The 19,652-nt window shown below is 42.2% G+C and overlaps 1 protein-coding gene across 1 annotated transcript; it reads left to right on the forward strand.

Annotated features, from left to right (window-relative positions):
* The first annotated feature begins 827 nt into the window (after positions 1–827).
* On the forward strand, positions 828–4,832 carry LOC140360067 (mitochondria-eating protein-like). Its single transcript, XM_072445383.1, has 11 exons — positions 828–914; positions 2,377–2,482; positions 2,562–2,657; positions 2,752–2,860; positions 2,968–3,051; positions 3,134–3,268; positions 3,431–3,680; positions 3,906–4,064; positions 4,138–4,313; positions 4,551–4,674; positions 4,749–4,832. Exons 1-11 carry the CDS (start codon positions 828–830, stop codon positions 4,830–4,832), a joined length of 1,410 nt encoding a protein of 469 aa, XP_072301484.1.
* Positions 4,833–19,652: the final 14,820 nt, after the last annotated feature.

Consider the following 19,652-nt stretch of genomic DNA (forward strand, 5'->3'; position numbering starts at 1 on the left):
ATTACCAACCGCCATAAAACACCAAAGAAGAAGACGACGTGCCAAACCGCCACAAAAAACATTACCAACCGCCATAAAACACCAAAGAAGAAGACGACGTGCCAAACCGCCACAAAAAACATTACCAACCGCCATAAAACACCAAAGAAGAAGACGACGTGCCAAACCGCCACAAAAAACATTACCAACCGCCATAAAACACCAAAGAAGAAGACGACGTGCCAAACCGCCACAAAAAACATTACCAACCGCCATAAAACACCAAAGAAGAAGACGACGTGCCAAACCGCCACAAAAAACATTACCAACCGCCATAAAACACCAAAGAAGAAGACGACGTGCCAAACCGCCACAAAAAACATTACCAACCGCCATAAAACACCAAAGAAGTAGAACAAAAAACATCTGCTGGAATAAATTCTAAAGTCTAAGGAATAAAGTAGGTGGCGGTAATGTAACACTTGGATATCAACCGCCATAAATTACCAAAGAAGAAGAAGAAGAAGAAGTATTTTTCACTCTCTCTTTCTCTCCAGAATTGGAAAAGGTTTATTTCCATTTAACACAGTTTGCAAACAGGAACTTTTCAACGATTCAACGTGCAACATAAAACTATGAATAATAAAATAATAATAGCAACATATAAACAATCAGGGTGAGATTCCAGCTCCCAGGTGCCTCACTAAAACTTTTTTGTCAACTGAGGCTGGACAGGCTGGAGAAAGTTACCAGGATTTAGTTTTATTGCTCTTGTCTGGCTTAAAAAGGATTAAGCTTCTGTGTTGTTTGTTTGTTTGTTTGTTTGTTTTTCTATATCTTGAAGAGCTATGGCTAAAGCTTTGAGGAGACTGACAAAAACCGGCACATACAGCATTTTACAGGACAAGCTTGAATCCTGGAACAGCGACTACCACGTAAGTGCATTAAAAATCAGCCTCACAAATCTGACAAGGCCACTCTCGCATGTTTGAACCAGAATCAGAATCAGGATCAAGAAGCTTTATTGTCAAAGAACAGAATTCACAAACATGGGAACTTGATTTGTCGATTTGGTGCAACATAAAACGATAAACGATGATAAAACAACCTATTTAAGTCAAAAGGAAAAACAATTAAAATCTGCAATAAGATAAAAAAATAGTCTATAAGTTACCAGTAAAAAATAAAAATCCCTATGTACACAAACGTACAGTTGAATTCATAGATGAATTTACAGATGTAGTGCAGAAAATGAACAGTGAAGTGGGTGATTAAATTATGGTTTAAGTGACAGTGTTTAAGAAGTGTTCATGAATCCAACAGTCGAGGGAAAGGAACTGTTCTTATGGCGGAAGGTTCTGGTCTGGATGGACCGTAGCCTCCTGCCTGAGGGGAGTGGCCTGCCTGAGGGGCGTGGCTCAAATAATCCATGTCCAGGGTGAGAAGGGTCAGATTTGATCCGACCTGCTCATCCCAGAGCCCTGGAGACGTACAGGTCCTGCAGAGATGGAAGTCTGCAGCCAATCACCTTCTCAGCAGAGCTCACAATGCGATGTAGTCTCTGTTTGTCCCTGGCTGTGGCTCCAGCGTACCACACGGTGATGGAGGAGGTGAGGACTCAATGATGGCCGTGTAGAACTCTACCATCATCTGCGCTGGCAGCTTGGCGTTCCTCAGCTGCCGCAGGAAGTACAGCCTCTGCTGGGCCTTCTTGATGAGGGAGCTGATGGTGGGCTCCCACTTGAGGTCCCGGGTGACGGTGGTGCTGAGGAAGCGGAAGGAGTCCATGGTGGAGATGGGGGACTATGTGATGGTGAGGGGCGGCTGGGGGGCTGTGACTTTCCTGAAGTCCACAATCATCTCCACTGTCTTCTGGGCGTTGAACTCCAGGTTGACACCAGCCGCTCCATCTCCCTCCTGTGGATGTGGATGGTGGTGTTGACCGTAAACTTGATCAGTTTTACGGAGTTGTGGCTGGAGGTGCAACATTTTGTGAACAGGGAGAAGAGCAGGGGAGAAAGTACACAGCACTGTGGAGCACCTCTGCTGATAATGCGAGTGACTTGAGACTTTCTTCCCCAGCCGCATGCACTGCCTCGATTTGGTTGCCATGCACGCCAGTCGCGTACTGTTGGACCGTCCCAAAGATGTTTGACTGCATAGTTCCGAAATGGGATTGTTGTTTTACAAGATGCAACCCAAGTGCCAGAATAAATGCAGTATTTTTTAGTATTTTTTGACATAGAAATGGACAGTAAGCATATTTGTTTCATTCTATTGGGAGTTTTTTATTATTATTTATTGATACAGTAAAGAGCCTCTAAAATCTAAAACATAGATTTATGTTTATTTTTAAGAAGGACTCTTTCTCAATATTTCTATTTTGCCTTCCTTTAGCTGCTCTCATGTGACCAGAATCTGAATCGATGCTGTGAGGTGATTGAGCTGAACTCTAAAGTCCAAAGCCAGCTCTTTTGTATTCTCAACCTGACTGCTGGAGAAGGTACAAGCAACAATAACATGCAGGAAGGGTATTTCATGGTCAACGTCGCAATTTCACATTTATAGCTGATGTTTTTCAGGTGGACAAAATGGTGGAGTTGATACCCTCAAATCCCGTTTGCTGCCGTGGCTTGGAAGCTGCTTTTCTATGGCACGAGCATCGGTTTGTCTCACCAGTTGTCAATTTCAAAATATAAAAAAATAAATAAAAATTGCACAAAAGAAGAAAATGATTCACAGTAATGTTGTATTATTCCAAGGACTCAGTAGAGAACGACAGGATGCTCCTAGAGCTTACTTCGCGCCATGAGAGTAAGATTCAACATATGGAGACTCAGTTGTGCTCCACACAACTCCAACTGGACTCAACTAGAGATGAGTACGTTTGACAAATATCGCCGTATTGTTCATCGTCTCTAACTACATGGACTTTAAATTGCATTGGTTGTCATTGTTATTTTTTTAATTTTTATACTATTTTGATAGATTGGCTGAATCTCAAACTAAACTACAGAGAAACACTCTGATGGCAGCGGCAACAGAAGATGAAATTAAACAACTCAGAGCAGAGTGAGGAGATATATGACTTTTCCATATTTATACAGTTAGTTAATGGTAAATCTTCGGTTAATATTTGTGTGGCTTTGCACAGTTTGAACGTGGCGCGTGAAGAAGCGGAGATCTATAAGAAGAAGCTGGGCACCATTGATGAATACGAGGAACAGATACGTTCACTTAGGAAAGAAATGTCTTTCCTGAACACAGAGAAGACCGGGCTGCAAGAGAGGTGCTTCACACGAAACAGACAAATTATGTGATATGTGATGAATTGTAATTGAATTGTTCTTGTAAAGTCACCCCATTAGTCTGGTCTGAGACTAAGGTGTACTTTATGTTGGTACCATCCATATGTAGCTGCAATGAATGGCTGTGTTCTGACTTTTTACAGGTTGGACCGGTGTCGCTCCCACAGTCCTACGCCCAGGCTCAGCCGCACGTCCAGTCCCATGCGCCCGTCCAGCCCCATCCGGAGCGAGTCCCCGTCCAGGGCACAGCTCACGCCCTCAGCCCGACACGCTCGCCTCGTCGCCCGCTTCAACGACCTCTACGCCGTGGAGCGACTGGAGGCACAGACCATGCTGCAACGCTATGTAGACAATTCAGAGATGGTCCAGAAAATCATCTTCTTTGCTGTTGTGGTATGTACCGTGTCGCTAAGAGTACGCTGACGTAGACGTGACATTAGGACCGCTGACGAGTACAACACATGATCAGCAAGTGTAGCTACTGTGGCTGGGAATGTTTTGTCCTTTTTGAGTTGGAATGGAATGGAAAAAAAACGTCAAATCGTCTGTGACAAGGAACTGTCACTCTAGGCTGCTATGATGGCATGACATGGCTGATTTTGATCTTCTCTTGTGCAGGAATCCTTCAGAGTAGCGAAGCAGGCGTACCTTAATTTCAAACAGCGCGTGAGAAAGACTCTAGCTTCAACTCACTTTGGTCCTGAGAGTCTGGAGGACGCAACCATCGATTACATCGTCCGAAATATGGACTTATACGACGTACAGGCCAGCGTGAACGTATGGCTAACATCACATCTACATTTTAAAAATCATATTGTGATTTTTCATTGATTTTGTTTCTTTTGTTCAGGACGTGATCAATGCCATGCACGAGAATCCTCGTATCTCGTTCCTTCCGGAGACAGACCTTGTTCTCCTCAGTTCTCTGATCAGAGAGACCTCCAAAGTGGCCTTTGCCATGCAGACGCTGGAGCCACCTCTGGACGTGGCCTTCGCGAGTGACGGGGAAAAGTACAACGAATCCAGGTCAGTGCGGACAGAGGGTCTCAAACTGGGGTCCAAAAACCACTGGACAAATATATATTTTTAAGGCATAGTTAATGTTACTACTAACTCATAGTGCTTAGTACTTGTTCTGCTCCGGTTGAGTCAGGCTTTTTATCTTCTACATTATACGCAGTAGATTGGAGTATTAACACAGGTCTCAAACTGATTGAATTGATTAAATTGATAAATGTGTTTATGAGATCATTTCCATGTCAGGTATCGTCGCAGCCACGACTCAGACTTCTCCGCTCCTCTGATCGTGTTCCATGTGTGGCCAGCGCTAACGGAAGGAGACATTGTATTAGTGAAGGGTGAAGCTGTTACCCGCAGAGGTGTTCTGGTAAGAATGATACTGTTGCATTAGGTTTTCTATTTGACATTTGCTCACTGTGTTTTATAATTGTATTGTTGCAGTGGAGAAGCAGCAACAGGTCCAGCACGCTGCGCTTCAGATCTCTCAGTCCAGCACGCAGCCTTGTAAGTTTCAGAAAGATGTAGTAGTCAAACTAAACAAAATTACATACATCTCAAGTGTATTGCTTTCTAACATGCACAGTAAATGCCCAAAGAGTATGTGACTAAAATGTACCAGAAGTGTACATTTACTTTAACTACTATGTACATGAACTTTAAAATGACATACAACTTTTTTTTTGTCTGTAGGGTTATAACAGCCGTCTAGGAGTTAGCCACTTGTGATCCCCATCCTCTCCTATCTGCTGTGGACCACCATCCTCTCCAGTCTCCATCCTCTCCTGTCTGCTGTGGACCACCATCCTCTCCAGTCTCCATCCTCTCCTGTCTGCTGTGGACCACCATCCTCTCCTGTCTCCATCCTCTCCTGTCTGCTGTGGACCACCATCCTCTCCTGTCTGCTGTGGACCACCATCCTCTCCTGTCTGCTGTGGACCACCATCCTCTCCAGTCTCCATCCTCTCCTGTCTGCTGTGGACCACCATCCTCTCCTGTCTCCATCCTCTCCTGTCTGCTGTGGACCACCATCCTCTCCTGTCTGCTGTGGACCACCATCCTCTCCTGTCTGCTGTGGACCACCATCCTCTCCAGTCTCCATCCTCTCCTGTCTGCTGTGGACCACCATCCTCTCCTGTCTGCTGTGGACCACCATCCTCTCCTATCTGCTGTGGACCACCATCCTCTCCAGTCTCCATCCTCTCCTGTCTGCTGTGGACCACCATCCTCTCCTGTCCCCATCCTCTCCTGTCTGCTGTGGACCACCATCCTCTCCAGTCTCCATCCTCTCCTGTCTGTTGTGGACCACCATCCTCTCCTGTCTGCTGTGGACCACCATCCTCTCCAGTCTCCATCCTCTCCTGTCTGCTGTGGACCACCATCCTCTCCTGTCTGCTGTGGACCACCATCCTCTCCAGTCTCCATCCTCTCCTGTCTGCTGTGGACCACCATCCTCTCCTGTCTGCTGTGGACCACCATCCTCTCCTGTCTCCATCCTCTCCTGTCTGCTGTGGACCACCATCCTCTCCTGTCTGCTGTGGACCACCATCCTCTCCTGTCCCCATCCTCTCCTGTCTGCTGTGGACCACCATCCTCTCCTGTCTGCTGTGGACCACCATCCTCTCCTGTCCCCATCCTCTCCTGTCTGCTGTGGACCACAATCCTCTCCTGTCTCCATCCTCTCCTATCTGCTGTGGACCACCATCCTCTCCTGTCCCCATCCTCTCCTGTCTGCTGTGGACCACAATCCTCTCCTGTCTCCATCCTCTCCTATCTGCTGTGGACCACCATCCTCTCCAGTCTCCATCCTCTCCTGTCTGCTGTGGACCACCATCCTCTCCTGTCTGCTGTGGACCACCATCCTCTCCTGTCCCCATCCTCTCCTGTCTGTTGTGGACCATTACCAAACACCAAAACACAAAGACAGTTTTTTGTATTTTGGTGCTTGCACATCTTTAACATTTCCCGTGCTTTAGTGTCACAGTTCGGTAAAGCACGGCGTGACAGACCGAGTTTACTTCATCGATGTGTTAAGTTTGGTAAATTTGCAGTGTTTGATTGCGTTTCATATGTCATTCCTGCACAGTAGCACACATAATAACTGCATTTACATTTACAACTTTTTCATACAATGTTCTCTTCTTTAATAAATAAGGCATTTTATGTGTAAAAATTGCATCATCCGAATCTGAAAAATTGCTGGGTCAGTAATAAATTTCATGCCTCATTTAGTTATCAGATAGAAGAGGGTCTTTTGGATACTTTCATTTGTTTTGTGTAAACTAGATTGAACTGAAAAGTGGAGTAAAAATTCAAATTTCTCCCAATTTTTTTGAGTTAAAACTTAAATAAATCAAGCTTCAAATTAGATGTCAACCAATCCTTCTGTACAGTCTGTCAAAATCTTTTTAAGTCTAATATATTAAAGTTTATTGTGTGTGGCTGCGTTTAGGTCTGATCTTTATGTCCCTATGAGAGAAAACTGCCTTTGAAGTTATAATGTCCCATATAAATCTATAGTTATTCGATTAAATGCAATAGTAAAACAAACTGAGCAAACTGAAAACATTTTTGCCTGTAGTGTCTGTAGTTAGTTGCCTTAAGGATTATTCAATCACACGTAGCAGAACTAAAGATCATTAAGTAGAATTTATCGACTGAAAGTGACAAATGAAGCCTGCGTAAATTCAGCCTGGAAGACCTAACTCCACCCATCTATGTCAAGGCCACCATGGAAGGACCCCTCTCCCCAGCGCCATCATCGCACTCAAGCGGGCGAGAGTCAGATCCCTCCTTCACCATGGACTCTCCCAGGTTTCTGCGCTTATCCCAAAGAGGTTATGCAGTTTTTCCTGGCCAAAGAAGGAGGGTGAAAGGTCAGGGGGCGTCTGCATCATGGCCCTCGCACCTGCTCCTCATCCCCAATCAACGCTCTCAAGTGACTCCTCCCCGCTCCAATCAGCACCAGGCGGTCACATTTAAGCCTCAGGCAGATGGCTTGGCCGCTCAAACCGTACTGCGACCCACCGCCTCCCCAGCTCCTCCTCTACATTCCCCTCATCCTCTACCTTCTCTTCACATCTACCACCACCAGTCTCCAGGCTCCGGGGGGAGACATCTAATACAAATAGATCATGGAGTGCCCATGATTGCAACGTCTTCCGCCGGGGTCTGTGCGCCAAATAACTCTCGAATAAAGCTTGCTAAACAGTCCATTCTCGTGGTCTCTTTGTCTCTCCAGGGTGAAATGTGTTACTCAGCTATGTCTAGTTTATAAAAGGTTAGTTTTGAAAGAAAACGTAATGCAAAAACACAGGGCAGAGTTTGTACCTTCTAAAGCTGTCCAGGGAAAAAATGACCACTTTTCCTGATTTTGTGTTTAAACTTAATTAATCCAAATGAAACAGTTATTATGATAACCCCTCTCTGTTCCCCACACTTCTTTAGGGAGGCTCTCCGGACACTTCCCTCATGTTCCCCATAGACCGCCCACCAATTAAAACACTTTAGGCCAGTCTTTCTTCAATAAAAGAAGAACAAACTAAGTAAAACTTTCCCAGCTTGTATACTTAAGATGCACATTGCTGATAATAACAACAACAGTTAAATGTATCTCTCCTCATATCTTGAACCACTGTGGTTTATTTGACCTCAGCATCACCTCAAATACTCTTTTAGTCTGTCTCGAATCATTTAAACAAAATATATGCAAGTGGAAATCTAAATCTATTGCCTTTTCCAAGTCGTGGTCAGTGGAGCGTTTCTTTCATTAAGCTCTCTATTCTTGCTAAATGAGATCGTTTGTGTTGGGTAAATTATAAGGATTAGGTCAGTGGAAAGATGTGAATTTGTTTTTCAAAAATAGGACAGCATCTCAGAGTAATGTGTAACTGCTGAGGTAATGCAACTGAAATGCGTCAGAGCTGGAACACGGTATCATTTACGGGGTCAATGCTAACGAGGTAAACAGTCCAAAGTAACACACTCCCACATTATGTCTCATGCGGTGTAAATTGACTTATATAAATGTATTTTGGTCACTATAAATCATCACTTGCACGATATGGGAAGATGTGTTTATATAGTAGAAGTCCACTCTAGTTCTGGTCGACGCTCCTCCCGCCCTTTATTATACATCTCTATGGGATTTTCTACAAGTTACGCAAGAATAATTCATACTTAAAGATCACGAGGTGGACAGGTCTAATGATTTCAAAATATTGACTCACGGACATCATAAAAAGATAGTTGAGTCCATTTTGAATTTGTAATTGCAAGAATAGTGATAACAGTGAGGTAGTAAGTTAGTGGTGGTTGTGCAGTTAAGCATTCTGGTTGTTAAAACTTTAATAATGCTATAAGGCACATTTTACTTACATAACAAATACAGTATTTTCCGGACCATAAGTCGCTCCCGAGTAAGTCGCACCAGCCAAAAAATGTATAATAGAGAAGATAAAAATATATTTAAGTCGCATTTTTTGGGGAGATTTTTTGGGGTAAAATCCAAGAACAGACATTTCAACATTTCATGCAATTTAAAATAACAGATTAGAGAACATGGTGAATCGGTGTACTCATGCTAACGCTAACACCTTCAGCTACATGAGGCACAGACAGAACTGTGGTAAGTGTCTGGTATGTTAACGTAACATATGAACAGTTATTCAGATAACTATAGCATAAAGAACATGCTAACAAGTTTACCAAAGCATCAGTTTTACCCCAAATCACTAAATCCACTGAATTCTTCTTCCTCTGTGTCACTTCTAAACAACTCCACAAACTCCGGAGGTAGAGGAAGTGCAGGCTCTTCTTCTGCGTCGCTTAGAGCCTAGAGCGCCCTCTTGTGGTCGCCAGTGTGAAAATAATAAATACTTTTTTTTCCATAATTTGTTAAAGGTGCCATAACATGCTTTTTTTTTCACGTTTCGTAGTCTATCCTAAGTGTATAATTGATAATAATAAGGGTTGTGCAACACCCTTAACATAATAGTTAAGAAATATCACCCAGACCTTGGACCCCCTCACCAACCCGGAAATAAGATAAGATAAGATAAGATAATCCTTTATTGTCCACACATGGGGAAATTTCATTGATACAACGCAGTAGATACAGAGGAAAAGGACAGATCACAGAATATAGGAAGTTTAAAAAACACTCTCAATAGAAGAACTCTTATAAACAAAAACTCCTATAGACAAAACCTCCCATTTCCCAACAAGGGATGGAGGGGGAAAATTAGGATGTCCGCCGGGATAACGTGACGATCTCAGGGTAAGACGATGGTTTTCCGCAGTTTCATGAGTTCCTCCTTTGTATAAACGCACCGGCGCCGATCCATACGGCGGCTGTGGCCGAGGAGAGCGGTGGGGCCGGGGGGGCTAGCTCAGAGCTAGCGCACATCACGACGACACAACGAAAAACACTCAATAATCCAGCCGAACAAAGTCGAAACAAGTTGAATTAAGCAATTCCAGCGCGTGTCCCGATCGTACAACTAAAGTAGAAAAAATATTTACAAAATACAAAAGATAAAGCACATAAGTGTGAAAAAAGAGCGGAGCGTTGCACCGGGCTGCCAGCTGGACCCAGCGCGGAGCCGGGGGGAAGGGGGCGGGAGACGGCAGGCGGGAGGGGGAGGCGGGTGGTGAGGGAGGATGGTGACGCGTGCCTGTGGTTATGACGCGGTCTTGCACCCACCCCCCGTCAGTTTGGAGATTGGAGGAAAGGATATAGTCTGTACTATAGCTAAACACTGCAGGAATCAATCAAAAAAACACTCTGGGTACATATATGAAGCACAAATAGCAATGTAAGAAGGTTAAAAGCTCTGAAAAGTCGATTTTGCATGTTATGGGACCTTTAATAATATCACATATTAGTCGCATCCTGGCCAAACTATGAAAAAAGGTGCAACGTATAGTCTGAAAAATACAGTAGTTACGGTTTCATTTTTTGCCAAAATGTCATTCTGAAGTTCAACAGAATGAATGCTGAAATCCCACATCTTTTAACTAAACTAAACCAAACCGTCCCTGAGCTTCATGCCTGGTGCAGTGCAGCGATGTCTGTTTACCTCTGCTCTTTGCTGCAAACAACCAGCCTGATGGGATCATACGGATCATTTTGTATTTTTTCCATCACCCCTGTAGTCCAAAATAAGGCGACGGAAAGATATTTCTAGACATTTTGGTGGAAAAGTCCAGCAGATATTTTTATGATCAAATATCATCATTTTGGTCTTCTTTAAATGCATACATCATGTAGCGTGTTGCATGAAGAGTGAATCTAATAAAGTGCTGTAGAGAAAGTAGACATACGATCTATAAATATACTTCCGTCTACAGAGCCTTGCTGTAGTGAAAGCTTAGTGTTGTGCAGTTCCCATGTTATGGCTCCAACTGATAAGAGAGTCTGAGGAAGTCCCATCCCTGCATCGGAGGAGCGAGAGGGGAAACCACGGGTCAGCCCCACAGAGCCAGATAAACCCTCTCACAAATACTGGTATGTAATCCTGCTGCCAACGCTCTCCTGAAGCGTCCAGCAACAACAGTGTCACGGAGAACGGGGAAATAAACAAAGAAATGAGACGGAAAATGTAGAGAAACGCGAGAATCATATTTCGAGACTTTATTATGATCATCGATAACCTTCAGTGGCCCGTGCTTTTTGGAAGAATGGGACATTGTTTTTGGAGAAACTGTCTCATTGTGACTCCTGGCCCCTTGCGGTTTAGTTTGGAGAGACTTTGAAGAGAGATAATTATGCTCTTTGCTCTTTTATCTATCGTTTCAAGCAATTGGTCAGCTTGAACAAAGGCTATCCAGAATCGTACGTCGAATGAGAAGGATTCCATCGACCGTAAAAGTCAATGACGACGTCCAGTTATTGTGGTATGAATCGCGTTTATTATTCGCCGGTGTATTATGCTCTGCTCTGTAAGTTAATTTGTCTAAAGTGTACCGGCGTACAAAACGGTGCGCCTGTGACTTTGGGAAAGGGTAAATTTAATTAGCTGTTGTCCCAAAGATTGTCAGGTGACAGCTAGGGGCCGGTAACGCGGTTCACGCACGCATCGATAATCAGCTGACAGGCCAAGCTCAAAACGGGCCCTAAGAGGCACTAAATTACTGCTGATGCATGCTTCATTACAAAGTGTTTTGACTGTACCATCACGCCCGCCGAGAGTGATCACTTGTTGTAATATGCCAATTATTTCGGCAGGTACCTGGCTGGGAGCGCGCCGAGAAGAGAAATGAAAAGTAGTGTTTTTCTAGCAGAGTAGAATAATGGCATGGGGATTCTCTGTGGTGCTAAGTGGATACAGGAGCGTGTCGTAAAAAGAAAAGAAAATTGTACAAAAATGAAAACTTTGCACAGCCATTAAAAGTGCCATGCAAGTTTTGAACTGTAAATGATTGTACATTTCCAAGCTGAGTTTTGAGCGTACAATCAGCTCTACTTTTTGATATGTTGCAGATTTGACCAAATTAGCACTACATTATAATATAACCCAGAGTGCCACATTAATGGAGTGAAGCTTTGATTAAAGATGTAATACTTAATACTGTAATACTGAACAAGTGCTTTTATTAAGTCTATTTAAAAGATGTGCTACTACATAAGTTGGTTAATGTGTTGTTAAAGCAACTTTAAAAACATGAGTTTGTAAATCTTTTAACAAAGGTTTTATTAGGAAAATAAATGAAGTTTTATGCAAAAACAGTGTCCAGATGACTAGAACTGAATCTTTGTCTACACTGCTGTACACCAATCAGAGAGCTCCTTACTAGTTCACTTTCATTACATTGGAAGGACCAGGAGTGTCATGGAAAAGCTAATCCGAGGTTAATCGCAGAGGGTTATACAAAAGGATTTCCTAAAAGGATTTTTTTATAACAACAATTTTGTTCATTCATTAAATAGTTTTTTTAAGCTCTTGTCATACGGTTTGTTTATTTGTTCATCAAATCATCTTTCAAAAAGGTGTTTCAGTAAAGCATTTGCAAATAAGTAGTTTATTAAATATTCTTTAAGGGTCTTTAATAAATGCTTTATCTTATTTAACATGAGACTGAGGCTTCATAAAGTGTTGGGTATTACCATGAAGGAAAACACCTGAAACTTGATTTAAAAACACATATTACGCAATAATACCTCTTTTTGAGCTTTAAACTGAAACTTTTTTGCCTGCCGCAGACCTTTAGTCATCTTGTGTGGTTTGAAAGCTTTAAAAAGCTTAAACGTAAATCTAACGTACCTGACACAAACTATTCAACAAATCGGACATTTTGAGATAAATAATTCTGCACAAATGCACTTTTTCCGACCATTACTTCAACTATTGTTGCTTTTTACATTGACTATGATGGACAGTTCTTTGGGATGGGACCATTTTAAATAACGCACTTTTGTTTTACGTGCTTTCTCATAAACGTGATTACATCTGAACCCTTTCATTAGTGCCACTCACTGCATATTTTGCTGCTCAAACAATCCGGGCCTTAATTTGGTGGTCAGGCAAATAAAAGTGACCTTGGAGTAATAGCGCTTTTAAAATTGTCTGTTGCGCCCAATCACGGGCCTCTCCCACTGGCACACAGCCACCAGCCAAATACGAAATATCAATAAATAACCTAATTGTTGAAGCAGGCTGTATTAGCTGATGGGGTACGTGTCAGAGGAGAGGTGTATTACAGAATGCTGATGGTGGGGTAGAATTATGGGTACATTTGGGATGGCTGCCTGCCACAGTTCTAAAAGCCCACAAGGAATAATTGAGGCTCTAAATGCGATGGCCAAACCATTATCGGCAATTTTTTAGAACATATTGGAAAGTTCATGTTGTGTGTGCTTTTCCAATCCATTTTTCTTTGTCTGTCTAAAATATTACATGTTGAAATATACTGGTCTATTTGATGCCAGTCATGGAGCTGAAAATAATGGACTGAAATTTGAAGTAAACACTATCAGTAAGAGGTTGAGACTGTCATTATTACATTTGTGATTTACAGTGTTCGTATCCCAGGACGCAATCACAAACTTGAATCATTTGTACTGGCATTTTTTGTGAAAGAGCAACACAACGTGGAACACAATTGTGAAGCGAAAGGAAAATTATTCACAGATGTAAAAGAATAAAATAAAACCTGAAATGTGCAGTGTGCAAAAGAATTCAGGCTCCCAAGTCAATACTTTCAGGAACCGCCTTTCGCTGAAAGTCTTTTAGATTGTGTCGTTACCAGTTTTGCTCACTTACAGACTGAAGTTTTCACCCATTCTTCTTTGCAAAACAGCTCAAGCTCAATCAGATTTGATGGAGAGCGTTTATGAACTGCCGTTTTCAGATCTTGCCCCAAATCACTGCAGCCGCTGCACCGATCCGCCTGTCGATCTCACGCTCCATCCTTCCCTCACTCGTGAACAAGACCCCAAGATACTTGAACTCCTCCACTTGGGGCAAGGACACCCCACCCACCTGAAGAGGGCAAGCCACCTTTTTCCGGTCGAGAACCATGGCCTCGGATTTGGAGGTGCTGATTCTCATCCCAGCCGCTTCACACTCGGCTGCAAACCGTCCCAGTGCATGTTGCAGGTCCGTGTTTGATGGAGCCATCAGGACAACATCGTCTGCAAACAGCAGAGATGAGATCCTGTGGTCCCCAAACCGGACACCCTCCGACCCCTGACTGCGTCTAGAAATTCTGTCCATAAAAACTATGAACAGAACCGGTGACAAAGGGCAGCCCTGGCGGAGTCCAACATGCACTGGGAACAGTTCTGACTTACTGCCGGCGATGCGAACACAGCTCCTGCTCCAGTCATACAGGGACCGGACAGCCCTGAGCAAAGGGCCCCGGACCCCGTACTCCCGGAGCACCCCCCAAAGGACACCCCGAGGGACACGGTCAAAAGCCTTTTCCAGATCCACAAAGCACATGTGGACTGGTTGGGCAAACTCCCATGAACCCTCGAGCACCCGATGGAGAGTATAAAGCTGGTCCGGCACGAAAACCACTCTGCTCCTCCTGAATCATCAAAACATTACAGGATGATAAACAGAAGCAGTTCCAAATGCATTTCTAAAGATTTTTTCTGGTCCTAAAATGATAAAAGAGTGATAGATGGGTCTCAAATCATAACTATATGCCAGAAGAAATCATAACTCATCTTCATTGTTGATTGTTGGTGTCTCATCTCTAATTTAATCAAACACGAATGTCAACACCGTCACCTTTGGACCCACAATGCAACATAACTGTAACGCGCATCATGCTTAATCCAACATTGCAAACACTGATTTCCCTTTTACATCCACATTATCATAGCTTGAATTGCTCTCACAGCCCCGCCCCCTGCCTTCCCTGGTCCCCTCCCCCTCTCCCGGTGTTAGCTCTTCTATAGGTCCACGCGTTTTCGATAGTCTGCTCTAATGAATGCTGCTGTTGCACACACAAACTCGTACGCACCGCTGTTCACTTCCAGGCTCCTTAATGAAGAGCAGCTCAATTATGCTCAAACATATTAAAGTCCCTGTGTCGGGGCCTTGCACTGGCTCATTACCAAACGCTCTCAGTGAAAGGATAAACATGAGCACACGGCGAATTAGCATGGCAGAAAAGACAAATAATGACAGCACAATGTTTAACACCATTTGCATAGTTTGCCATTGGTAACCCCGTTGTTGGTTGTAATGAATGCAGCTTGTTAATATGGTGTTGTATGCAAATGAAGTTCAGATGAGTCTCGCAGAGGTGTTGAGAAGATTTTATGATTATTATTATCACCAGAGAGAAGAAAAAAAGTTCTCTAATCCATTCATTCGCCGAGGACAATTGGTAATTTAGTCTTCAAGCATGTTTATTCACGAGCAAGAGTTACTAGCCTTATCATCTCAATCAGAAACACAACCAATAATCAACTACGGTTCTCTTCATTAGAACAGCGATGGGGCAATAGTGGATTTAGGTTCTAGTTCGCCATCGTTGTTTCTGACCCCGACCGGGCACCAGGACCATCAGTCAGCACATTCTAAAATTGCATTAAAACTACTCGCTAGTACTTTCTCCCAATTAAATTCAGTGTACATATTTAAATAAATAAACAGTAAACATTATTTACATCAGTGCAACTACAAATACATCCCAATAAATAATTCCCTTTGCATTCATCATCATATTGCTCTAATAAGGCTTTTACTCTGCTTTAATTCAGGAGGCAACAATGACATGTAATGGGCGACATTAGCATATGAATGTTTGGTTGAACTACAGGCAACAAGGGAAAAATGTTAGTGGACGTTGACGACAAATGTTTACAACGCTGAGCGAATCAAACAGGGCAAAGAAACTTCCCCAATCCCACATTATAGCCGTCCTGAAGTACAGGAGGCTTGTATCAAGGAATGTGATTGACTGAAACAACACAGTGCATGTGTAGCGTGGACTGGAAATTATCTGAATTTGACCAATTATTATTATTAGTATTATTTCCCAATTTTAGGTGGTTTTATGACCTGGATTACTCTTTGTTTTAAATTCAAATTGAACATTTGTGTTGAAGATGCTCTGCAGTGCCTCATTGAGCTCAGTCCAGTCCAGTATAGTATAGTATAGTATAGTATAGTATATAATATGGAATAGGGCAGTCCCAAAACACATGCTCGGGAGGAGCCACTTGACAGCTGCAGTTTCTCCATGTTCACTTTGAAAATACAGCAATACATTTTTTTTTACACAATTCTTTCAAAAATTTAGATTTTGTGGTCCTCTGTGGAGACGTGATTATATGTTCCCATTCATCATCAATAATAACACAAATACATTTTCCCATTTACTTTTTATTTTGAGTTGATTTAATACTCATTTATAGAGTTATGATTAGTTAATAACTATTAATAAAAACATCAGAGAACTTAATTCCTAATGAACAAATTGTTTATTTAGAGTGATTGTGGTTTAATAACTGCATAATTAAGGTGTAGTTATTATGACGTGACATTATTATAATTCATTTAATTAATTAAACATGATTTTTCTAGCTTTATTTGATCAATTTATTTGGCAGTTCTCTAAACAACCCTTACTGTTTCGGAACACATTTCACCACAGTTTGCTCTTCTCCAGACACATCACCCCTCGTTCGTTTCACCTTCCAACAAAATCCATTCCCGGGACATCACATTTCTTTATGTCAGTCTCATGGCCATTTGATTCGAAAATGAACCTCCCCCCCAAAAAACTATCAACGCACATGTGTATTGTCTGCAAAATGACTTGTCAAAGATGGATGCCGTCCCTCGGTACCATGTAATCAGTTTGCGGAGAGCGAATGAGATGGAACGCCTTCTTCTTCCTCCTCCTCTCGCTGTTGTCTCCTCGATGGTGCTAAAGCAGGCAGTGATGAATCGAGCTTGTCAGACCCTCAAGAGGAACCCTGGCTTTGCATATTACCCCATTTCTCTATCACTTTAATGGAAACTCCACTTTGATACCAAAGTGCGATTGATATCTCCACCCCGAGAGCTGAAACATCATTATTCATCAAGAACCTCGGCCTTAAATGCGTCTCTCCGGTGGATGAATGCGGTCGTCAAGGCACATGCGGGTGGGAAATATGTTAAAACAACGACGTGTTGTTCTTGCGATAAACGGTATCTTCAGAGAGACGTTAGGCTGCTATTGCTTGAGGTATTGAAGGTAGCTTATGCAGAATGGTTCTCAAAATGGAAGATTGAAAATGACTATATGAAAGAGAGTGCGGTCAATGGGAGTTCAAGGTGATGAGAGGGAAAAGAACTGCTCCATTCAAACGTAGCAGATTGGACGAATGGAAGAGTAGGTTAGCGTCAAGAGTTCATGGTAGTTTAAAGTGATTGTACGTGTGCAAGTCTACAGCTAAGCGGGAATAAGTTCGTCTTTTCCTGTGCTTTAAACTAATGCAACTTTGGAGTCATTGAATGGACTTGGATGGCCTTTAACCGCACTGATGTTCCGTATTAGGAGAGGACATGACGGAGTGGCCCTGAAGTATACGGAAGGCAGCGAGTCCATTTCCCGTAGTGTTGCTCGATACTTTTGAGATATTCTTCCTTTCACTAAGATAAACCACCTGTTATGTCAGATTGTTTTCTTGTCAAGAGCACACTTGGAATCCTTTCATTCGACCATAAAGTGGAAGATGCTTGGATCCAGGTCACACTACACGACTTTTAGCCCAATTTTCGTATAATTTCTCATTCACTCTCAATAAGTGTAGTCGCAGTTAAACCGTTTCCATTGAGGTAACTTTGCGTATGTGGCGTGGCTCATAATAATGCATGTAAATTGAGGTTGTACTTGAATGATAGCAACAAAAAATACAGCATAAGTGGCAGTATGCATGTGTACATAATTTGCCAATATTAAGCAAAAAAGGCATCTTGAAAGACACAAAAATGTGTATCACTGGTGTGGACTCACAGCTGATGCTCACGTTAAGTTTTACTGCATATACAGCACGTGCTTCTGCTTTTACTGCACGTTTATGGAGGAGGATTATAGCAGCTTGGATTTATTTTAGTTTTGGCTGTAACTTTACACTCATTAAATTTGGCTGCATCTTCTAACTGGATTTCACATTTACTTGCAGTTTACGCATTTTCCTGGAACGAGGAGGAGGATGATTGTAGATGAAAGTGTTGGTCATGTCCGTCAACAACAGACTGACGTACGTTTTCTTAAAAGGCATATTGTGTATCATTAAACAGGTAAATTACGCTAAAGCATTTGCGTGAAACTTGAATGAAATGTTAAATGAAAAGGAGGAGACACTGGAAACAGCGTCTGGGGTAAAACTTTCCATTTTCATTTTTCCTGAAAGAACAATGCACAAACAATGGCAAAAGCAAGGCGTGTCCCTGCATAAATGTTCATTCATTTTTATTCATTCCTTCTTTTACGGTGACTGGATCTATCCCAGTGAGTTCTAAGGCCCAAAGTCACTGCATAAACATAAGATTAATAATACAGAAAGGGCACATGCACATTTACACTTAAAACCAGAGCTAAAGTGCTGATAGAATAAACACTCACTGTATTATTCACCCTCCATCTCGTCTCTCTTCCTCTGCCTCATGTAAATGATCCAAATGACACAGGTTTTCCTCTGATCAAATCTACAGGAAATAATGTCCAACTTCTTCACTACTGTCAGTGCGCTACATCTTCGATTAAGTCACATGATGCTGTTCCACCAATGAAAAGCCAGGAAACTCGGCAGACTAGCGCCACCTAAAAATACATTACGGCAATGATGGGCCTTTTTCATCGCAGACTTAAGAAACAAACATATCTCATGTTAGGACAAATAAAAAAGGATATTATGACCCCACCTAGACCCCACAGGAAGTCAGCCATTGTAGACGGAACACAGATTCATTTTTTTTCACCTTGGATCTTTAGTCAAAAGCTTGAAAATGTATCAAAATGAACTACACCCATGTGTGTTTAGATGTAATTCTGTAATTTTTTGATACAATTCCAAATGTGGGCGTGGCAAGTTTGTTCACAAAAAATCCTATTTTTGTAAATGTTAAAACGCGTTTCTCTGGCATGAGAGGTCCTCTTTTCCGGCATGAATATACATTTTGTTGAAAATGATGAGCTGAATGCAGTGATACACAATATATATATATATATATATATATATATATATATATATATATATATATATATATATATATATATATATATATATATATATATATATTTTTTTACAAAGGCTGTACAGCGCCCCCTTGAACAGATTGAGAATGACTCTTGCATAGTCGAAATGTCTTGTTTTTTTGAGTCCAGATGACAACTGAATCCTTTTCTACAGTTGACCCCTCAGTTATGACCTTTGGCCTGCTGTGGCGCTGAGTGATCTAGTTGTCACTCACGATTCATTGCCAAAGACAGTGACCGTGATGCGTCTTGCCCAGGGACACAATAAAAGAATAATGATTTGTAAATATTACAAATTAGTTGAATGTTTTTCCAGAAGTCAGTTTTTCATATGCACTTGAACATATTCGGCAATTAACTGCATAAATAGAAAGTGCAGGGAACGGCCAAGGTTCGTGACATGTTTGTTCCATTAGTCTTGCCTACAGTAATCCACCGCACACAACTAATTAACTATATGCCTATAATATTACACTCCCAATGAGGTTGTGTTCGCAGCTACTTTAAGAAGGAAGGCTAATCAGTTTGTTAAAGGTCACTTACTTGGACAAACTTCGGACAAGCTGAGGATGAAAATAACTTCTACATTGGTGCACTAATGAGGAAGCGAGCCTCTGGGTAAATATTAATTTGTTGTTA

This window comes from Eucyclogobius newberryi, unplaced genomic scaffold (genome assembly GCF_026437365.1).
Source record: "Eucyclogobius newberryi isolate DKJ021-1_F unplaced genomic scaffold, fEucNew1.0.hap1 SCAF_14, whole genome shotgun sequence".
Classification (NCBI taxonomy): Eukaryota; Metazoa; Chordata; class Actinopteri; order Gobiiformes; family Gobiidae; genus Eucyclogobius; species Eucyclogobius newberryi.

Excerpts from the sequence above, each read along its gene's own strand:
- LOC140360067 (XM_072445383.1), top strand. The coding sequence starts at position 828 with ATGGCTAAAGCTTTGAGGAGACTGACAAAAACCGGCACATACAGCATT. Across the intron at positions 915-2,376 it reads CCTGGAACAGCGACTACCAC|CTGCTCTCATGTGACCAGAA; the intron begins GTAAGTGCATTA and ends GCCTTCCTTTAG. Across the intron at positions 2,861-2,967 it reads CTGGACTCAACTAGAGATGA|ATTGGCTGAATCTCAAACTA; the intron begins GTACGTTTGACA and ends CTATTTTGATAG.